Here is a 24,213-nt window from a genome sequence, read left to right as displayed (position 1 = left end):
CTTAAAAAATAAGACTAAATTCTTGTCTTAGTTTGAATTTAAAACTTGGAACAGACAGATCTTCACAGAGAAAAAATGAATAGAGAAGCCTTCACAAGCAACCCTTCTGTGATATTAAACTCTTCTGGGAAAAGTAAAAGTTAATTAAATTTTACCAATTAATTTTGGAAAGGATAGACTGAAGCAGATTATTATCTTAGTTGGAAATCAATTAATATCCCAGAAAACATGCTGACAGCTATATATTTCTCTCTTCTGTGATATATATTTTTCTAGTTCTTAAAATTTTATTGTAGCCTCCATTGTGGATACACATGCACTTTCCTGAATGATCCGAAGTGCCTTAAACTTCATTGTATTTGAACTGCAATTAGTAATAATTAAAAAATTCTAACCTCTACCACACAAAGTATAAGACTGAGTAAGTGAAATACTGATAATGTTAATATGCAAGAGATGCAAAATTGGGTGTACATTTTGATGCAGCATGGCTCTTCACTGTAACACAACCTCAAATAATAATGACAAACTCTGTTACCCAAATAGTTAATCAATAACATGTATGCAGTGAAGCCTCATACCCTGCTTTGATTTCTCTTACCTGGTCTCTTCAGTGGCTATAAAGAAACCATCATCTGAAGCATCAAGCCAATTTTGTCTCTGCCTCTTGATCACTGGAATGGCGCTTGTCTTAATGGCACTCGCACTGGCTTGCAAGGCCTTACCATTAGTTATATGAACACGGGGAGCAGCATGCTGAAATCATAACAGAAAAATGGGAAAGATATTTGCCTGAGAACAAGCATAGACTGATTCTGCTGTAAAGGGCAGTCTGCACGCACTGTCATTCTCAAAAAACAGCTAACTCTTCTTTAACAAATACCTACCAACCAGATAACAACTTCTGATCATCTGTGCACACTGATATGTTTTAGCCACAGAAATGAAAGTTCTTTAAAACCTAAATTAACTATTGCTAATGCCACTCATTAGAAGAGAAGTGAAGCACGAATCAATGTCATGAGCTAAGCAGGTCTGCAACAGAAACCTGTTCACTTTGGGAGCAAATCCATATCTTCTGATCAAAACCTAGTATCCCAACCAATTATATGTTTTTTGATCCAAATATTGCATTAATCCTATTAAAAAAATCCACATTTCTCACTCCATAGATCCTTACTGTATCTGGCTTTCTTTTAAATAAAAATCACTGTACAGGACAAGAGGCCTGGTACTGCTGTAAAAAAGTTTTACATCATCCTCGTAGCGGCCACGGTTCTTAAGTTGATTCACCAGTTACTATACATATTCTACAGCTGACTGCAACAATTCTACCATCATTTTAACACAGATAACAATAAACATAAAATGGTACATTGATTCATCACTACATGTTTAGTTGGACTAATAGCGTAGCAAGATTTAGAGACAGCAGGTGTTCACATCTAATGAGAAAAGCTGACTTCCAATATACATGCAAGTTGAGAGTGCAAGTGTTCTCTGTACAGTCTGTAAGAAACATTTTGGAGGAAAATTCCATGATGAACACATGAATTCTTGAATTTAGAGGCTTGTTTGCTGCACGACCAGTTGTCAGCAGGATTAGGTAATTGCACTATTTGATAAAAATAGACAAGTTAGAAGACATACAAATTTGAAAGTCGTACTTATTTTATCTCACATGGATTCAGCATCATGTTCTCTTAGGAAGAAATATTATTTATTGCTGATATAATCCAAGTATTCCTCATTACTGATAGTATTTTTGTAATATTCATAAAACATGCCCAATTCTGCACATTCATGGGAGCAGCCTCTAATGAGAGGGAGAAAGTCCACAGTCCTTGAGTAAGGAAGGGGCCAGTAACATGTACAAAGGCTGGCAGAATGCAACATGGAGCTGATCTCTTAAATCATGCCACAAAAACGTAACAGCCAAATATTACATTTGCATTTAATGTATTTCATTCCCATTATGCCATGATTTTCAACAAACCCCAATCCAGACCACTTACTCCCTCCAGCAGGACAAATTTTATTCATTTGAGGATAAATTTCAGCATTCTTTTCTTTAGTGTCACTAACTGAACAATCTTCTCTATGTTTTCTTAGATGTGATGCAACAAAAACAACGAAAAGAACAATCTGAGTGAGTCACAGATAACTCTTTCTTTAAGCTAAATTATTTACCTTTGCCTTAGAGACAAAGAAGGTTTATGGTGAATTTAGTTGCAGTTGCACATAGGGCTACAAATCTTCCTTTGCAGGCCCTCTAAATATTTGCCTAAATTTTTCCAGATTTTCATTCACTGTCTAGACTGCAGTTTGGTTTTCACATTTTTTGTGTTGGTTTTTGGTGGGGAGAAACAAGCAAGGGATATGCTGCTAGAAGTAATTCAGCTGTTACTTACAATAAATTCAGGACAAAATACATAGTTTAGATTAAATTAAAAATTCAAAAGGTATTTAACTGATGATGTCTTAGTGCACAAGATGGATACTGCTCAAAAAGTGAGCAACAATTCGTGCATAGAAAACGCAGTCATACAGCCCAGATGTACAGATTTCACAGTATATTCAAAGTGATTATTTTTACCTGGCAGTGGGCAGTGCCACACACTACAGTGGACCATTCAACAGATTAAAGAGCAATTTTTTGTTTTGCTTCCCCAGCCAGAAACACGTTTACGTTCTCAAATGTACTGGTTAGTATCATTCCCTTTCTAATATGTCACCGAATGTTTCCCTCACTCAAGACAACCATAAACATGCAAAGCATGTTCAGGAAACATACAAGAAGTGCATTTCCTATGGCAAAAACTTTGTAAAACAGCTAAGCCTTATAGAAAAATCATGGGGTTTTTTACATAATACTTTTTCCATGGTAAAGACAGATGTCAGTACTACTTCTGAACTTCTGTTTTGTTTCCATTTCTTAGAATCTAATTCTTATTCCAGGCAAGATAAAGCATTACAGAAAATGGTGCAAGGGTTACAATATCATCTCCTCTCTCTCACATCATAATGATTACTGTTTTTCCTTTTATTTCTCTTCTCCATGAGTCCTTTCAATTTATTCGGAGAAATTAATTCTACTTTGCTTAAAGACTAGTCTGTGTGCAAGAGACCACGTTATCTTTAATTTCCAGTTAATAGAAACAAGTGAATTTCTCAAACAATTTAAAAGTAGAAAACTAGTTCAATTAGTTCCTCTAAAAATATATATTTACCTCTGTGTATTAAAATGAGCTTTCAGTGAAATGGTCATACTGACATCAATACCCAGAGCAAACAGACCTTTCATACTAAGTATTTAAATGCTTTTTCTTTTTCCTTTTCCTTTTTTTTTTTTTTTTAATGTTTCAATTTTTTATTTTTCTCTCTGAGCACACAGAATTCTAGAAGGACTATGGAAGCCTGAGGAATACTGCTGGTACTACCTCAGAAGCTCTACTCAAACACCATGCATGCAGAATGCTACTTTCATTGCAATGCTACTGTGCGCAACTAGCAGCTGGCATTTTGATTTTGAGTATTTACTTTACTAATAAGCTGTGCTACCATTTTCAACAGACTGCTGGTATGTTGAGTCCACATAACAGTGAGAAATCGTAGATCAGCAGCAGGATTACTCAGAGTTTGCCAGCTGCACATTGGACAAATCTACCTTCCCACTGAGTGATGATTTCCTCACACATTCTTCCTTATCTCAGTCTGAATGCATTCATTCAGGTGTCTTGTATCCCTAGAATAAAACCGTTCTACATCTCAAGACACTTCAAGAAAACTTTTGAGAGCAATTGGAAGAGAAACACACAGCACAAGAAGTTACCTCCTAGAGGTAAACCGAAGAAATACATAGTCTGCCCATGTATCACAGCAAATAACTCCTTGAAACACATTTCTGAGCTCATGTGAGATGCCTAGAAAGGCACCTCCACACCACAATTTGGTGCAAGGCCCCACAGAGAGAAGTGTCCTGATGATGTATTGCTTCAGTGCATTAATAAATGCATGCGCTGAAGGTTTGGTGAGAAAACCAACCTCTCACCAGCCAGCCTTATGACCCCAGCAGGGAATAAAAAAAATCCCCAACACAATTTTAAGGCAACATAGTGCATTCAGTATAAATTGGAGTCAGCACAGAGTAATCTCTTGTAACAGTTTCACCTGCCAAGAAGGAGGTCTCCATGCTGAGGACTCCGACATCCTCAGAGGCTTCAGAAACCAATGGCCATCTCCTGAAGGTGTTCATCAAATCTCTGATGAGGAGTTTATGGGGACGGTCATGTGTTTGTCACAACACTTTCACAGGGCCCTGCTACAACATTTCTCCAGGGGTACCTTTCTCTGGTATTTAACCCACTCACAGGCAGGTATGCAGCTCCATTTTTGAAAGCTGCTTGCAAGTACGGCTAATCAGCACCCACCTGGCAGGGACACGAGTTTCCCCTTTGCGTACACAACTCTTCATTCCTAATGAGCAAGTGAGACACCTCCAATTCTCAGTGAATACAATACTCCCTTCCACACAGAAGCTACATAAAAAGGTGTTTGAAGTAAGCACATAACACCAGCAGGCATTATAAGTGCAATGTAAAAATTAATGGGGAATGGCTATGCAGGCTGTGATTGGAAGAATGTTTACATGGATTATTGTAAAATCCAAAGCGGCTTTGAATTTTTCATATCCAACCCTCTTCCCATTCTTAAAGGACATTTTTTCATTACCTATATTAGTGTTGTTTGTTGGTTTTTTTTTTTTAACATTTTTTTCTCATATAAATTTTTCTACTTTTTCTTTCTCTAAATTTCTCTACTTTTATACTTAAAATGGAGAAGTCTCTCAATCCCCTCACCTACAAACACACCCCTAAGCTGTTTTCTAGGGTTTATTATTATTATTATTATTATTATTTTTATGAATAGGAATCTGAAACAAGCAGCAGAGGACAGTGACTGTATTTGAATGCAGAATTCTTGAGCTTTAAAAAATAAAGATATATGTAGTGTTCTCAGAAAAGTTGTATGTTCTTTTCCATAGCAATGTACACACTATTCCATTTTGGCTTTGGTTGAAACACAAATCTGAATTCTTCAGAGAAAAGATCATATGTAATGTCTTACTTACGCAATTTTTCTCTCATTCTGTTTGATTAAATGTTATGTTTTAATTTTGTATGTTAGAAAATTGACTATAATCAGTCAGAACAAGTGGACTTTATTTCCAAATAATTATTTATTGCAGTATTCATTCAAAAATAAACCTCAACAGTATTGCTTTACTATCATTGCATTGAATAGATACTCTCATACTGCTTCTAATGTGCTGAATAATATATTTTCTGGCTTTAGTGATATAATCTCCCTACTGGGTGGTAAGAAATTTTCCATTGCACATTCATTTATTTTATTAGAGGAGAAGAGTGGGCACTGTCATAGCCTTTTCACTGTCTAATTAGTGTACTTATTTTTAATTGCACTTCTATTTATTTAAGTGCAATGGACAATTACAGCATATTGCTTTGATTGCACAGAATTAGTTTGAGAGGCCTGAGCTTTCAGCAAAGAGGTCTGGGGAGGCTCAGAAGGCAAAAACTTAGAGAACTCAAGATATTTCAGAACTTCCCTCTTACCACTTTAAAGTTTGGCCATACTTTGTGTAAGGATAAACTTGTACAGGACAAGAACATTTCTTTGGTTAAGTTCTTACAGTTGTTTTCATACACTGAAAAGACAGACTGTCAATATGTGTGTTACCTTCGGAGTAAAATTAAGAAGGAAAAAAATTACAGGGAAATGAAGAATGCACTTTTCAACAGTCTCAGTATTAACCTCTAGCTCTCTTTCTGACAGCAATGCAAAATTTGAAAAATACTGAAAAATGTTTCAGACTCTTTCAACATGTTAAAGCAGAGAAATTCCATTGATTAAACACATTATGCGGAAACAGGTCGACTTAAATCCAATTAATCACAGCAAGGATTACATCACACCCAGTAGGAAACAGAAACATCACTTTTCAGATGTCTCCACTACTTTGATTGTTTGTGGCCTGTAGTCTTAACCAATTTGTTATCCATTAGCATTAGACTATTAATGGTTATTGATGATAATTACATTTACCCTTTCCTCTGTGTTGAATCAAGTTTCCATGTGGGAATTCACCTGTTCCACAAATGCTGTACATGCCTAAGAGGTAATTCATTTAAACGAACACTGAAAACTGTAGAAATGACAACAAAGGCTATAGTGACATCATGTTTTTTTCAGGTTGTATCAAAATTTCCAAGTCCGTATCAAAAGATCAGTCTTTTCCCAAAAGTGGATAGCCCTATCCCAAATCCCTGCTAGAGAGGCATGTTCCCAGTCAGACCTTTCCTTTAATTTTTGTTCAGTCCTTATCTAACTTTTATTAGGAGGCTGAAAGAGAAAGAGACTGATAAAACGTCTCACTCTATAAAAAACCCAAGACAGACACTAAATCAATGACATTTTTATGCACAAAACTTTTTAATCTAACTTTTTTAAAGTTTAACAGTCAGCTTAAGTGTTTCCCTGTTCCTGGAACACAAACTATCAAACTTAAGGTAAGGTCAGAAACCAACCTCACAGGGACATGATACAAGAAATTACTCAACATGTTTTGAACTTTAAACATGCTCTAACACGTAACGTAAACATACAATGTAAGAGATTTAATGGACCTTAATTTGACATAATAAAAACATCACTTAGACAACACCAGAATTGTAATCGGATATTCATATATCTAAACTGCCAGCACTGAAATTTCTTGAACTACTCACCCTTACATTTTCCCCAAGACTTCCCATGAAATGACTCATTTAAACTCAACAGCGATACTGGACTTCATACGACAACATGCTAACATGCTGACTTATAATGTTACTATACCGAACTTGTTTTCAAAGGACAAATCATTTCCACAGATTGATCTATACCTAAAATTTCCTTTATGCTTACCATTATTGTTCTTGTTGTGTGGCTGGATGATTCTGGAAAACAGAAGAACCACAGTACATTAGAGTGTTGTCTTTACTCATAAAAACCTTATTTTCTTACATTTACCCTGAAGTATAAAATGTTTCTGTGTAGCTACAACAACGAACATATCAGAAATGCAGGGACTGGGAAGATGTCTCATGAGACAAACATGAGAATCATCGCTGAAAATAAATAGCAGATAATAGTATACTGTTACATGCACTCATTCTCTATTCTTCATTGTCCTCTTCTGCAAGAAAATGAAAAACAGAACTAATTCATATTTCGTATTTCAAGATTTTTTTTTTCATTTTGCTTTTAAACTGTGGCATCATTTTTCATGAATGATTAGCATTGGAGAAAAAAATACAAACTATCAAAATAATTCCATTTCTATTCCCATTTGAAATGTTCTATGAAAATACACTGTCCTTTTTAAGAGAATTTACATGGATTCTTATTTTAATTGACAAAGAAGATTGAGAATTGTAACATCCAGAAATTTTAATTACTATCTCATATACGATTAATTACAGATTAGTCAACTGAACACACAGTGACATAATACTGCTGAGAAACCATGACTGGGCCAATAGCCAACACAGCACACCCTCCAATGTAACTTATAGTGCGTTTCCTTTCTTGTTGTTATTTGGTTTATTCCTGAGAAAACCCAGAGACAGCATTCATGGAAGGATATAACTCTCGAGAAAGGACTCATTATTTTTACAAGCCCAACCCAGAAACCAAACCAAACCAAAACAAAACCAGCAACAACAACAAAAAACAACCTAAAAGAGCACAACTCCATTTCCTGAAGAGCTGAAAATCAGGTTAAATAAAAAGAATGAGGTTTCTTCTCTCTTGAAACACAAAGATGCATTGCAGAACACATCCACTCATTCACAAACAGACCGAAATGAACACATTAAAACATATACTTTCTATATTCAGATACTCCAGAAATAAGAATATCTTCACTCTTTTTCAGAGGTGCTATTCTTTTGGCATAGATTTATATGCCTAATCCCATAAAATCATGCTTAGCCATGATTCTACTACCAATGTTCCAGAATAATATATTTTTTGAGGGAACTGGGGACTGCAACACGTAACAGCAGAATGTACCTGGAGGTTGTTAAAGTATTTTTCAAAACTGTGTTTACAAACACTCTTAACATAATGCCAACAGCTGTTAATTCCAGGATTTTAGCATTTTGATAACCTATTAATAACCAAGCAAAGAACTGAGGAAAGAACTGTTGCACATGCAAAGTGTTCATACTACTTAAGAAAGTTGAGATACTATTCTCTTTTTTTGCTTATGTATTTGTATAGCTTTAATTGCTGGAGATACTGAAATATAATCTCAATTGCAAAACACCTTCTAGCAACGCTTGAGTATATTTATAAATAAAAAGTTACTGAAAGATCTATTTAAGAAGGAGATGTAGTCAAAAGATTCTAGCAAAGGCTACTTATTAAAGCACTGTTATTGCACAATTTAAACTCTTGCAAACTCTGTTAACTAAATATTCTTCGAACTCAGAAAGAAATGACCAAGCTGCAAGATGATAAAAATAATAATAATAAAAATTCTCACAGTACAAGTTGCTTTACAAACTTTACTGACTGATCAGTGTTTCTTTCTGTTGACAGGCACCATGAGACTATAATATTTCATACTGTAAAATGAGTAACGGGTAAAATCAGAAAGAATCCAGATAAAGATGGTGCTAACTACCAAGTTATTTCAAGTTTGCATATAATTCCCCAGGGACCTATATTTTTTTCCCTTAGAGTCTTCTCTAACTAGGTAAGAAGCCACATCCTTAATGTCACACCTTTTTCCAGTGGTTCACGTCTTTTGTTTATATGTGCTAGTCTTTAGTCTAGCTAAATAGTCTGCTAATAGAAAATGTAGTCATCTGATATTCACTTTATTTTTTTTAAATATATATATTTATGGGGTCATCAGCAAGACTAGCAGGTGAGAGTTGCCCTAGTCTAAACCTCCCCCTAAGAATAAGCTTTATCATTGCCTTGTTATTGCATATAATCATGTAATATGAATGAGTTTGAATTTATTTGAGGATGACTCTTAGTCTTCCAAGATCAAAATCTGAAGCACTAGAGAAACAATACATAGACAAGAAAAGCAAAAGTCACAAAGTCACAAAGTATCTTCCGCAGACAGAGGAACTTTACACTTATATTGTTCAACCAGTTTTTGAAGGTGCCTTCCATATTACATTATGCAATAAAATAGAACTTGTAGTCTGCAATCATAGCGTACGATAATCAATCCACTTGACAGTAATCATACACAGAATCACTAAGTACAAACTCCAGGTCTCAAATCCAGTACATGTAATTTGTGAGATAATTATGCTCTTAACCCTGTTAATCAACAGACGATCCTGTCTTTCTGCAACTTTAATGCTTTAAAACACTACTAGTGGAAAGTAACCAGAACATACTTCCTGTAATGACTACCTGCACTGTTTTGCTAATTCGATTATAAAGTTGTTCTAATTGTTTACTGTCTTAAGAGCCGGTTTATTCTGTCAATTATAAAAGACTGTATTACTGTTAAATCATGCCTACACATTATCTATACGTATTAAAAAAAAATCCTTATTCAGCAGCAGAAACTGGGAGCAGCTCAGGGGGAAGTTCACCATGAAATATCCCTACCTCCCCCTGTGATCCCACGTAGCTTGCTCTTTCTATTCAACTGCCAGTTTCAGATTCTCCTTAGTCCAACAAAATGGAAGCGATGTACAGAAAGTTCAAAGTGAGGCAACGAGGCATGAATGCAATTCTATTTTAAAGATCTTAGAACAGAATGTAGGTAAAGAAGTCTTACAAATAAAGCATTTCATATCTTCACACACAAAAGCTCTGAGTCATATATTAGTTGGGGAATAACAAAGAGTTATAAACGCCTCTTTCATGGTGCTCTGCTTGCCCAACAAACGGCAGTAACATAATAGCACTACTGATATCTCCAGAGAGATCTACTTCCCGTGCTCACATTTCCATCAGTTTCAGTTTTTTACCGAAGTATGATCTGTAGCCAAGTATTTCAAAACTTGTACTAGTTATAGCAAAGATCAAAACTAGAATGCACATTTCCACAGTAAATTTCAGAGAAAAATCTGGCTACAAAAACAATAAATAGCATTTGTTTCTCACTTTTCAGAAAAACAGGTACACAATTCAATATTAACTGCACGTTTTCTTTCAGCATGGGAGAAATGGTATAAGTAGATTCACAAAATAGCTTATTGCATCTCATTCATTCTCTTTCAGTTTGAAATGACTGTTATATAAAATGAAGTTTAAAACAATTTAGGTAGGCATACAGTTTATTAATGTGAAGTATATGCAGAAAAAAAGATTACAGTTTTATTTTTAAAACGAATGGAGTGTCAGATGTTTTTCAGTATGTATTCTGTGGTTCTAATCTGCCAACTCAGTAGAACTTCTCCATCTTTACCAGAAATAATATTGCGATAACAAAAAAAAGCAGACACCTTAGCAAAAAGACACCTCTCTCTGCTGAGAAACTCAATCCAACAGTGAAAATACCTTCTTCCTAACATAAATTCACACAATGCTATATGAAACAAATTCTAAGGAAATATGCGTTAATTTTTTTTCTGTTTCAAGAAAATTTTGAGCAGGAAAGACTTCAGATTCTCTGCTTGTCAGGCTGCTTAGAGTTTCATATATTTGACAGAGGAGAGTGTCAAATTCCCAATGGAAAAAAAATAGGAGTGAAATATAAGCTTTCCTTCCTTGTTTATCTCCTCAGTAGCCAATACTATTAGTCATAAACAGGAAGAGAGAGATTGACCAAAACAGAACCTAAGTGAAAAGGTACAATTTTTTGAGGTCTTTCTCACTTTGCCAATTGCTCATGTCACTTTCTTATCTTTCAGCGATAGAGATGCATGGGTTCCTACAAAAATGGGCCAAAAAAATTGCTTTCTCGTTCTTAGATACAGTTGAATACCTCAGTAATTTATTCCCTGAGGAACTGAAGTATGACTGTTGAAAGAATCCTCTTGAAGTTATCAAGACATCTCAGGCTGAAATACAGCACTGAAAGTCTCAAAAGAGGAAACAGGGATCACAGTTGTTGATTCAAATCTCTTCAGCTATGAACAACTGATTCTTCTACTTCTGCCCATGAGTAATGAAATTGGTATCACTGGATACAGAATAATCTCTATACTTCATCAGTCACTGTATCATCTTGGACATCCTGTGGATATTCTTGGTTCTGATGCATATAAAAGCAAGGAAATGCCTGCCAGTTGACAGAGGTTACATTAATGTAAAATAACTTTACCTGATCTTTTCCAATATTATATGGAAAATTATCTTTACTCAACCTATCAAAAACAAAAGCCTGATGTGAAACTCGATTACTTGGACGTACTGTTGCACACAGTTAAGCAGCTTGTGAGTAAAAGTAATCATTTGGAATAATTTCAGACACAGTAATTTAAAGATCAGATTCAAAATATCTACAAAGCACTTTATAGTCACACTTAAGTCTTCTCATCATCAACAACAGTCTTAGGATAAGATACAAGCAACATTCTGCAACGCCGTGATTTTCTGAAGATATAAATTTCCCCATTTGAAAGAGACTCTCGACTACTGAAAACCATTTAAATAACTCGTGTTGATTTTCTTTTCAGCAGCAATGGAAATTCTGTATCTTAGAGTAGTTAAAAGCACCAGAATGCATACTGTATGAAAAATCTAAAAACACTGCATTTTTTCCAGAATAGAGAAAAGGTCTATAATATTTTTCTCTCCATCCTATTGAATGCAAGATTTCCTGTTATTTGAAAATAGAAGGAAAAAACACTTTTCTAAGATCATTCAGAAAAATTCTTCCTCCTACAGGAGAGAACACAAATGGCTAGAAGATACTTAACTGTGAAGAGAAAAACAGCCTCTGATCACAACCTTTCTTCGGAAAACACCAACAGTCCATAATAACAGCCATAGTACTACAAAGGGCATTTAAGCAGCGCCATCTTATTGAGGTGTATGCATTATGTGTGGATCATGCACAAAACTAGAACTATGTCTCTCAGCCATCCATGACTGATAATCAGATCTTTAAACATAAGCCCCACTATTTGCAAAAAGAGATAAATGAGCTCCCTCATTTATCAAAGAATAATAGGAATCAAGGTCTGAAAATGACACACTCCCTCACTCATATCAGTTGCACCAGTTTTTTGATTGAGAGTCATACATGGGACATGAAAGAGAATCTTGTACTGCATTGGCCATACTCAGGACTTAAGCCAACATAACACTTCCCTAAGAAATTGTAATCATGGTCTTATTCAGCCACAACTTTCTTAAAAGCATTAAACCAAATACTAATGGTTTTTCGTCAATCTTTCCCTTCTCTATGAAAGAGACATTAAGAAATATTATATATCTTCACATCTGTGACAATACTTACTGCTTTGTTAGTAAGAAATTCTGTCAAAATACAGCACTCAACTCACCTAGGCGATACGACTGACTTGAAATATGCTAATCTAAACATATATTTACAAAGGCCTAAGTGACATTTACTTGAATACTGTAAATTATCATATATCTTAAGTAAACATATTTCTATGGCTTAAAAAATATTCTAATACTGTTTAAAAAAAAGCAAACCTGAACATGCAGACCTTTCTATGTCAACAACATTAAGGAAATGTCTAGAGAGAAGACAGTGTAAGCTCACTGTGCTCATTTCATCAAAGCATGAATTGAAGGACAGAATATATCACCATCTTCACACTCGGCTTTCTGCAATCTGCTAATTGATAAAATGCAATAAAACCAGAAACTATCAATAGTATTTTGGAAACAAAAAAGCCAAAAGGACCACAACCACTACGGAAAAATGGAGATTAAGGTGATCCAAGTGCCTATAGCCAGCAATGATCCTAAATAAAAATTATGGTTAAGGCTGATTCGTGGCAGAAGATGATTACGCAACTGATTTTATGCTGAAACAAATGTTAAGAAAACTTGAGGATATGTCATAAAAAGCATAAGTTTTGGCCAGTAACTAAGTTTAGTGTTTAATAAACTTCTGTTTGACTTGGTTCAACAAAGAAGTCTAATACAAATTATATTTCCATGAGCACTGTTGCATCACATCCAGTATTTCAGAAATTATTTTGCAGTTTGCTCTTTCTACAGTTTGCAAGCTTTTAACTAAAGGGAAGACTAGCACAAGAACTAAAATAGCCATTATTACATGAACAAAATACAACTCCCAGATTTCCATTACTTTGGATATATGCTTTCTTTATGATTTCATAGAAAATAGATAAGTAGAAATAATTATCTCCTAAAGCACTAACTTACCGTTCTCCATAGCAATTCTTCAAATTAGATGCTATTATGTGCAAACTTTCTTAACACAGTTATGTATTTGACACAAACTAATCAATGTGGCTAATGACAAGTTTTATAAATTCTTTATGTTGAAGATAACATTCAAAATAAATAGAAGAAAATGTGAATTTTCAATATCTTCTCTTTAAAGGGATATCATCATAATACTGTTTACCTTGAACATATTGCTACAGCTTTCTTTGCTGTGGAAATGTAGCAACATCTTTATTTCCAGGTAAAATTCATTCTTCACTCGAAGATTACATAGACAGTCCAGTCTAATGGCCAGCATTAGAGAGGAGAAAAAGCAGCTTTTGTTCATAATCACATGCAGAAACTACCAGATCAGCACTGCAGTACTTCACAATGAATGTCCACAGTGAAAAATCTGCTATGTGAAATGTTCTGCATTTATAGCTATGCCTATTATGGCATCATTGTTTTATCACACAGTTGTCATCTTGGTCCACTGAATAGCTTGCGCTGCCAGGCATGTTACTTGCCTACCATGTGATGGTTGTTTGCACATTGAGCAAAGGTCCTAGTGATCCTGTCATACACATATAGTAAAGAACCACTTTTTGTCAAAAAATGTAGTGATTTCTAGGTATTGTTGAACGTACAGTAGCTATTTTCACTGCAAGATACAAATAATATTGACAATGACAGAAAAGCGTGATTGTTCTGGTAAAATAATGGATTGAGCTTTCCCTCCTATACATGGAATAGCATTTCTATTATCTTGTCTAAAAATAATCCTTCTCATTTCTACCTTGACCTGTGAAACATGAAAACAGAAAGTTTTCCTCTTTTGTGCTAATCATGTCTTGAACAGCGTATTTCAGAGCCTAACTTCTTTCAGATTTTCTACTTGCAACACCACAGAGCAAATGATCTAATTGCTTACAGCAGTTACATCTCACAAGAATAATTCAAGAAATGCAATGCATATCTCTGAAAATGTTTCTTCAAATAAGAATGCAATAATGCAAAGTAAAGCATTTGCAGCATCTTTCCCTTTTCACTAAATTTGCTTTATTCCTTTCTTATGCTTTTATGTAGAGGTGAAATATTAGTAAGAAAAATGGTACAAATAGGTTTTGTAAGGCATGGCATTAATGATATTAATGAATACTCATGTTCTGTGAATATGCATCACCATTAATTGCATTAAGAATTAGTGCTGAAAATATGCTCTCTATACTTTAAATTTCTATGACTGCACCCTCTTATTTAATGTCTATTTTAAAACCATATACCCTACAGAAAAGTCACAAAACTTTGCTGTTTCAGGTCCAAAGAAAATTATGCAGTTCAGAAACTTAATAGAATGTTCCTTTTATATTCCTTCACACTTACCATCAAGACCATTATGATGGCTGTAGTTCCTTTTTCCCAAAATACTTAGTGAAGAGTGATTGGAGGGCGCAAGCAGTCGTTTTGCACTTGCACTTTGAAGGGTTGGTGTTGATCGGATTACATTGGGTTTCACTGCAGGATGAATCTCTGTTTAAGAGAAAAGGAAGAAAGAGAGACAGAGACAGACTTGATTTAAAAAGCTTTTAGTCTACTTGGTTTACTGAATTTACACTTTAATTTCTAGTAAAATGGAAGTTGGTTTCTTCAGCATGAATGTGTTTGTAGGACCTTGAATAACAATTTAAACACACCTTCATACCTATTGTTCTTCCAGATAAGAATGAATCAATTTAATGTTAGATTGTATGAGTTTACTGCAATGGTTTAAGGTGTTCACAGGTGAAGAAATAATATAGATCAAACTGAAACAGTTCTGTGTTTTCATTTTCCTCCCCTTTTGGGTTTTGTATTAGAGCTAACCTATAAATTGTTAGTGAAGCAAATAAAAGCATTTTACAACAGTGAAGCCCCCTCAGTGTCTTAGCTTATTCAAAATTTTCTGTCAAAAGAGCAAGCTTTAAGGGATCATCTGAAATACAAGTTGCTAGATGCAAGGATCAGGGAGTGAGCTGCAGTGCTACCCCAAAACTGCAGCAGGATCAAGAATGTCAAGACTCCACTTGGTTACCTAGGCACTGCCAGACTCCAATACAGAACCATTATTATGGATTCAGATATCTAAGAGCATCTAAAAGAATTCATGCAGGAGGATTATTTTAGAAATGGAAGAAAAGTACATAAAAGGCAGTGAAATTCATCTGCCCAGTGGGATTCAGAGCAGGTAGCTGCTGTGTTTGCCAAAGGCTGGTGTGGTTGTATGGAAATTTCACAGTAACCTGCCAGATGAAGGCACTGGGTAACAGCAACCAGTGCCACATGGGCTGCCCAAGGCCTGTGGCCCGGCTGAGGCCTGATGCCTGAGTGCCCCACTGGTCAGAGATGCCCTGTAAGACCCTATGGGCGGGGGAGGCTGGCCAGCAGATCAGGAGCCAGCTGTCTGCAGAGAGTGAGAAAAGAAAGAAAAAATAAAAATGAAGTACTTCTGTAGCCCAGATTTACACTGGAAGAGTGCTCCTTTCTGCTTTTTTGTTTATAAAATAAAGTGCAGGAGCTAGGAATATGCAGCATCTAAAAGGAGGCATGGTGTCCAAGGAGGAAGGCCCCCAGCCTCTGCTGCTTATAGTTATTATGCAGAAGAAACCACTGTACAGGAGCCAAAGTCCACTCCGATAGCGCATTTCTTTCCTTCCACACATACTATAGCCCAATATCAGAGTACACCACACGCCCATTCTCACTGCAGGCCTTCACATGTACCCACACCGGGCGCCAGAAGCTCAGCAAAAGGTCCTAGGCAGCCACAATAACCTTTAATAGGCAGAAAAAGGGAGGTAGGAGAGCCAGACAGTTTTATCTATCAAAAAGGAGTATGACAGCCAGATGGAGTCAGCCAGGCTGCATGGTGGGAAAGGACAGCACCAACAAACTTCACATTGGAAGACTGTCGTTAACTGTCCAATGATTTGGTCACAGCGTGGAATCATACTCTCAAAAGTATGAACACTCTTATCCAAGATGCTTCAAGAGATTCAGATTAAAAAGAGTGGAGCAGGATAACAGTTTCAGTTGTTAGAATAACATAAAGCCAGGGTGCTGGTAACTACTTCAAGACAGTCCTGTAAGGCTGCACATGTAACAGCCAGTTCGGTGTCTCTGATATTCTCACTGTTTACTTAAGAGCTTGGATTCTAAAATGCTCATTTGGCAATCTCTTCCAATTTTCAGAAGGAAATGATTAATATTCAGGGATAATACCACTAAAATATTATGTTTGCAAAAGAGCTCCAGCAGTAAGCAAAATAATCCCCAGAGCTGGATCAACAGACTAGAACTCAAACTCCTTTTATCTACAATATAAAGGAGATACAACTCTGTGTTTCCAGGATGTGCTAACAGCTGAGGAAGGATGCATTTCCTTCCTTTGACATTTCTTCAGTTTGGAGGTCATTAATTCTCAGTTTGCCACTAAGACTGTCCTTTCTCTTTCTGCAGATGGCTGAAGTAGCAGGACCAAGTTTTACAAAGAAACTTTATTAAACAGTCAGGATCATTTCTCAGCAGCTTGAGTCCTTTAGTGTCTTTACACCACTCTCATGCTCTACCCATAGACTTGCTTCAAATACTTGCACCCTTAGGGATCTTTTTATTCTCACTGCTGTTACCCTTATTCTAGTGCCTAGTACGTTTCTTCACTGAAAATCTCCTATGCACTTGCAGCTTCTGCTATCTCACAGAACTAAATGTAACATGCAAATAATCCAAATTATCCCAATAGCTACCAAACAAATAACCAATTGGCCAGATTCAGATTCTATGATCACTTCTGAAATTAAAATAAAAATGAAATGAGAAGAGGAACAATACTTCAATTACATATTAGGAGCCTTTGTTATGAGACTGGCTTGCTGCCCAAGTAATAGCAATAAAAACTCTAAAAACTTCAATTTCCACTAATGTCAGTGAGGTACTACATGCATATGCAAAGCAAGCTAAGAAAATTTTAGATTTTCCTACATTTTATAGGAATTAAGTCTCCTGCTGAGTCACTTAACTAAGCAGCCTGAGTTCCATAGGTGCTTAAGCAGTTGGATCTCTCTCATCTCTTCTCAGCATGCACCCCTGCTGGAAACTGTAGACTGGTTTCCTCATAACTAAGAGGCAATATAGGACATTTAATGAGCCAGGGACTCACTTTACGGGGGTTTGCTTAGTAAGTACAGTGAAGACTGAAGAGATTACAGGGGATTAGCGCCAGATCTCTGGAGGACAGGGCTTACTTTTAATACTTAACTTATCTCACCTGGGAAACTAGCAGCTGTGAAGCAGAAGAGTCAAAGGAAGGCAATGACCTGGAATGTGCAGGGCATTTACATCCTTTCTGCCTCACCAGCAGGGCTCAAAAGAATTGAGTCTGTGAGACACAGTTAACAGCATCTCAATAAATGCTTGTGGGTATGGCACGGAAGGGATTTTAAAAGGAAAACAACAACTACCTCCTGTGTAAGTTATCACATGATGCTTAACAACAAATTTTAAAATAAATAATGAAAGCACTACTTAGTCACTGGAACATGCCGTTATTACCCAGCCTCCTCTCCTCACCCAAAAAATGCCAATTTCTAGCCATCCTCTGCCCAGAACTACATTGGGTACACTTCATATCCCTAAAACAGGCATTTTTTGCCTTCTGTTGTACTGAGATATTTCACTTCTTATACACTCAGAAGCTAAGTGGACTGTACAGATACCTTTTATATTTTAGCATTGTTAATCATCTACACAAAACCTTCATCTAAGGGCACATAATGCTATCTAACATCATCCATCCATTTATTCCCATTAAATCTACAGACCAGTGCTCCCAGAGGTACTAAGATGATCCCTTTCAGCCTAGACAACACAGCATTAAAAACATTCAGCATTTCCTAAAATACTCATGCTGTCCTTTCTTCTTCTGGCTATACAAATGCGGTCAGCCAGATAAGCCATCCCCTCCCGCAACCACAGCTCCTCCCAGTAAGTGGAAGCAGCCCTTCTCTCATCCCTTCTGATGGGGACATAAGTAACGTAGAAAACATGGCTGGGACGCATGCAGGAAGTTAGCACTGTCTTTTTATTAAACTTCAGAGGAGGAAGAATCAAAATTCCATGAGAGTGGATATTAATTCTTCATTACCCTGCTTTTTTGAAGCTTGGATTTTGTTAAACTTGGTGTTCTGGAAAAACAGTCATAACCACATTTATATCTGATTTCTGTTTCAGTAAGTCACAAGACCGTTATTGTTTACTTTGCTGTACAACACACAGTGTCCTGTTGGTTTAAATATTGAGCAGGAACATCTAAAATGGTTCTACTTCTGCAGAATGGTGATAATACACTGCAGAATTACTCCCTGTATCTGATCAATGGATTGATTTCTGTATTTAGTTCAGAATAAATAAAAAGTCTCTCCAGTATTTCATCTCTTAGATGATAATGTAAATATTTAACTCTCAGTTCCTTAAAAAGATGAGTTTTTTTTTTTTTTTTTTTTTACATAACAATGACTGGAATTTCTCCTCTCCCCATTATCTTATGCGAGCATCTCATCCTCTTGGCTATAATCTCAGTACAGTTTATGTCATCAAATTAAGAGAAGATCAGTGTGTTAGGGTGGCTGAAGTCTGCTGCATCAGTAAATGGGAATTTTGCATGCGGATTCAAGAGGCACAGAACAGCATGCAGCATATTGAACATCTCCCCATTAACTGCTAACGTTCTCAAACCACCAGACTATTTTTCCCATTGAAAATAACATCAGGTTTCACTCTGCCACTTTAAACCAGTATCAGAAGGCCTTCTGGCTACATTTTCCATGATCAATCAAACAACTTTTCAGCTGAATACAGTAGCAGAACAGAATATTTATTAATTTATTCACATTATAGTTTTCTTGTTACTAAAAGCAAAAATCTCTCATTTTATGCATACAGAATTTCTAAGCATCAGTAAATACCAAATAGTCATTTCATTTATTTTACACTGGAAGAAGATACCCACCTAAATACCCAATGATACATGACAATGGTTTTCTGGTGCTTTTGATCTTCAGAGGACTTCCAGCAATTTCATAATGCCGATCTGCATCTGAGAATTTTAAAGAATAAAACTCAGTTTAAACATCTCTCCATTACAAATATAATTAGGACATACCAGCCAGTTTCTGACTTAGATTTTTACCACAGATTTCTCATTTGATTTTCTTGCCATCAGTGCTAACAGTGATAGATATTTAAAGGTAGGCTATGTCCTCACTAATGTAAGAGATTTTTAGATTATTTGAAAAGTTAATATAAGATCTAACAGAAATTCCATTTTGCGTACAAAGTTATTTTTAGAAAAGTGCTAAAATAAAGGCAGCTCTGGCTATTAGCAAGAATTTACGTTGACTTCTTCACTTTATTGTTCTCCACAATCTTGTCTGGCTCTAATTGGGGTAATACAGAACTTTGAGGCCTTTAATTCTGCAGTCTGAATTCTGTCCCGTATTACTCCCATGGTACGGTGATTCACATAATTCCACTGTGACTATCATGGAAAGATGAATCTTAAAAACAACATAAAACAAAAACAAAAAAGAAAACGCAAACAGAAAAAAAGCCTTTACTATAACATTTGAGCAAAACTGGTCAATTTGTAACCAAGCACGTACGCCAGAGCTCAGGGGTCTCAAAGACAGAGTGTAAATTCCTGCAAACGAAATGAAAACAAGCAGTTCAGTAACTACCCAAGTTTGATGCTAAGACTATGATCTCACACCTTTAGAGGCACTGAGAATACCCAAATACAGAACTTCTACATGCCCCAAACACATAAGTGTTTGTAAGAACAGGTTCGTGCTTGGGGATTAGAATCTATCGACCAAAGGTAAAAATCCACAGGACACCAGGTTTCATTAAGCAGTTTCATGATTACTAGAATAAGCTTTCTTTTTAAACTCCTTAGAAAGAATAGGTCGTCTGTTTTACAAGATCATATAAATAATCCCCATAGAGGGTAGTACCAGAACACAGATAACATACAGAACTGCATTCATATTTTAATTTTGTAGATACAGAATTGTCTCACGTATAATTTCTTCTCACGTACACACACACCCATGTACATGTTTCTTTGTATGGGGATCACGTGCACACAAATTTGCATTTTATAAACGAGCTTTACAAGGAGTAGATATTAAAAATAGACTATAGTAATTATAATTGTACTTTGTATCCACAGTGCGTGTTACTAAAATATTCCTGTGTGCTTCAATCCAGCACAGAGGAATACGTACATTACATGCAGTGATTACACCTACATGAAATGGGTAAGACGCTATACAGAACAATTTATATTTAAGGAAAAACATAACATTTACCATCTATATATAATCTATGCAGCCCTGTGAAAAAATGTGCAAGTGATGTAACCACAGCAATGACTGAAATAAGTACTTGAGTCTGTTCACAGGTGTTTTAAATCCAGCAGAGAATGCTCAGCTTGTTTTAATGTTATTTTTTCTTAATGTAAGTAACAACATATGCTGTTCTCAGTGAAGAAAATGCACTGAAGCTAGTGCCTGGCATATTTTTAACATTCCATAACACTTGGACTATTTTAAGCAACAGCAGAAAGAAGCATCTCCACTGACTCTTAGTAAACTAAGCACACGCTATGCAGTGAATATTTTATAGTTACTTTGGGAATAGTAAAGCATTGGCTATGAAGAAATTAGCAAGAAGTTTTTCCATCTACATATTTTCACTGTAAAAAAAAAAAGAAAAGACATTGAATCATAGTGAGATGCTAATAAGCTGACTGAGAATACAGACTGTAGAAAGAATGCAGTTTCCACACCTGAGGCAAAACATATTCACTAAAGGTGCCTGGTGGGTATTCCAAAGCACTGCAGTCGGTGAAACACGTTTAACAATGGCAGACTTTAATCCACAGTATGGTACTCCCATGATAAAGGTAATAAAGTTCACTACTACTTGGAAAATCCAACTTGTGAAAAACAACAACAACAAAGTTCTAAAATCAAACATGACTAGGCGTGTGAACACTAAAAGTTTTAATAAGATCAGTGAAATAATGGTAGCAATAAGAAATAAAAAGGCATTGCAAAAAAAATAAAAAAACAATTTTTTAAAATGGAGTATTGTATCTGATAGTGGTTTTTTTTTTCCAGACATACCAAAAGCAAGAAGTGTGCTCATGCCTGTACCGATATGAGATGATCAAGGTGTGACGCAAATATACAAGACAGTTAAAGACTTGTCAGAAAAACTGGACTAATTCTTTGAATCGGTTTTCATTGCTGAGAAACTTAAGAGAAAACCCTTTTATGAGAAAAACGTGAGAACTATTTCACATAAAAGTGTCCATAGGAAGTATTTCAAAACAAATTGATTAATGAATAAAAACAAGTTTCTGGGACCAGGTGGAATTCATTCAGATAGAAACTGCTGAGCACATACAGTAATGGTGTTTAGTTATTGCTTAAACTCCTCTCAATTCAAGAGAACAAAAACATGGCAAATGTGGTAACATTCTTCAGTAAGTAGTTTTGTAGACTGGCAAAAGGGCTGAGCTATTAACAGAGGCATACAGCTCAAATACAGAAACACCAAGAGCCAACAATGACCTTGAAAATGGAAAACAATTCTATTGTGTTCACATTATTCAGCAGCTTGCCCTTGCAACAAAGACAACTGCATGCTGGGTCCTACTAGCATGGGTGCAGCCAGCAGGGAAAGGGAGCTAACCCTCCCCCTCTTCTTGGCTATTGTTAAACCACTGTTGAGTTCTAGGATCACCACCACAGAAGAGAGATGGATATACTGGAACAGATCCAGCTACTGGAGAGTCACCAGGCTGGTGGGCTTCCGGTACAGGACATAGAGAGAGGCTGAAGGAACTGGGTCTGGCAAGCCTTGAGATAGGAAGGCCAAGGGGAGACTTGACTGACACCTGCAACTACCTCAGAGAGGCTGTAGCGTCCCCACCCTTGGCGATTGACAAAAGGTCCTGAGATTTATGCAGGTGGTGAGATCAGACATTCATAGGCCCCTCCTACCCATGTTCTGTAAAACAGCGACCGCAAGTGTCAGTGATCTGCCAAGATCCTCATAACGATCTTGATACGCTCACACACATATGATCTAGCATCCAACTTGGAATTTCAAACAGCTTTGGACAAACTGTGCCACTGAACTCCGTTACTTTTCAGTGGCTATGCTGTAAAAGAGAAACTTTTGTCAGGGATTAGAGCCCGATTAAAAGTCATTGTCTATGCAATCTCAAAAGGATCTGCACTGTTCAACATTTAAATTGCTAGGAAAATATGTGATTATGGAGTTAAAGTTACCAAGAAATAATGAGCATAATCAAAACTAAAACTGATTGCAAAGGATATCAGTAGGATCAAATACTAAACAAACTAATTCTTAAAGAGTAAAATGACTGCAATATACAGATAAAACAATGGGTTTGGCAATATTTGAAAGTGGTCGCTTGGTGAAATGATTACAGTATTACAAATTACTATGAGAAGAAGAGTGAGTGTTGTGGTTTAACGCAGCAGGTAGCTCAGCACCACAAGTTTTTTCACTCACTCCCTTCCACTCCCCAGTGGGATGGGGGAAAGAATTGGAAAAAAGAAGAACAAAAAAACCCAACAAAGCAGAACTTATGGATTGAGATAAAAACTCTTTGCTAAGACAGAAAAGGAGGAGGAAAAAATGTAATAGTAATTATGTATATATATGCACACACACACCCACAAACAAACATATGCACAAAAAAGCAAGTGATGCACAAGCAATTGCTCACCACCTGCCGACCTATGTCCAGCCAGACCCTGAGCAGCAGCTGCCCCCAGCCAACTCCCACTATTTTTCAAGTTTTTTCCACATGATGCCATATGGCACAGAATATCTCCTTGGTCAGTTCAGGTCAGCTGTCCTGGTTCTGCCCCCTCGTCCCCTTGCTGGCAGGGCAGTACGAGAAGCTGAGAAACTCAGATGTCCCTGGCTCTGTATAAAGCTGCTCAATAACAACTAAAACATTGGTGTGTTATCAGCATTGTTTTTCTTCTAAAACCAAAACACAACATCATACCAGACATTATGAAAGAAAAATCAACTCTGTCCCAGCTGAAACCAGGAGCAAAATAGTGAGCAAAACAGAAAACATAGAACACTCTGTAAAATGATGAGAAACTCTTATCTTGAAGTACGTGGAATTTGGGATACCATGACCCTTAAAAGGATAGAGTACAATTAGAAAAGCTACAGGGAACAACATTATGAACCACAGTGTGAAATGGATTCTCTATGAGGTTTTAAACAGACTAAGTTCTCAACCTAAAAAAGGGAAGGCTGTCATGAATGTCAAGGAAATCAGGCATTCTAAGGAGATGATAGTGAACGAAGCTCATTCTTTTAAATTTGAAAGGGTTTTTAATTTTTTGTATTTATTAGATTTGTAGACCTCTTAAGCTTAGAGATTCTCACTTATGAGTTATTTCTGCCATTCTAACATAGTTCTGCCAAACACCCAACAGATATCCAACAAATTTACTAAAGATATTCTCTGAATTTTTCTCTTCTTAGTAACACTGGAAAAAAAGTATGCACATTCTTTAGATTATTTTGCTGGCTAAAAAAACTCAAAGATTATAGTACAGCAAATGTTTTCATCCTTCATACAGCCAAAAGATCTTCTGCAGCTATCAAAATCAAGAAGATAAAGAAATTACTTCTGAC

The 24,213-nt window shown here is 36.2% G+C and overlaps 1 protein-coding gene across 21 annotated transcripts in view; it reads right to left on the bottom strand.

The window, feature by feature from the left end:
- Positions 1-24,213, bottom strand: part of MTA3 (metastasis associated 1 family member 3) — a 696,451-nt gene that overhangs the window by 593,072 nt on the left and 79,166 nt on the right. For all 21 annotated transcript variants that reach the window (XR_002436305.1, XR_002436306.1, XR_002436307.1 and 18 more), the window contains 4 exons: positions 19,463-19,549; positions 14,803-14,949; positions 6,988-7,019; positions 602-756 (listed from right to left, as the gene is read on the bottom strand). Coding sequence is in view for 5 of the 21 variants with exons in the window: in XM_021389468.1 (XP_021245143.1) it covers positions 602-756; positions 6,988-7,019; positions 14,803-14,949; positions 19,463-19,549 (421 nt within the window). In the remaining 16 variants the exon portion in view is untranslated. The remainder of the gene's footprint in view (positions 1-601; positions 757-6,987; positions 7,020-14,802; positions 14,950-19,462; positions 19,550-24,213) is intronic.

Source organism: Numida meleagris, chromosome 3 (genome assembly GCF_002078875.1).
Source record: "Numida meleagris isolate 19003 breed g44 Domestic line chromosome 3, NumMel1.0, whole genome shotgun sequence".
In the NCBI taxonomy this organism is placed as follows: domain Eukaryota; kingdom Metazoa; phylum Chordata; class Aves; order Galliformes; family Numididae; genus Numida; species Numida meleagris.
The sequence above is the reverse complement of the archived record's forward strand: the minus strand, read 5'-3'. Positions and strand labels throughout refer to the sequence as shown.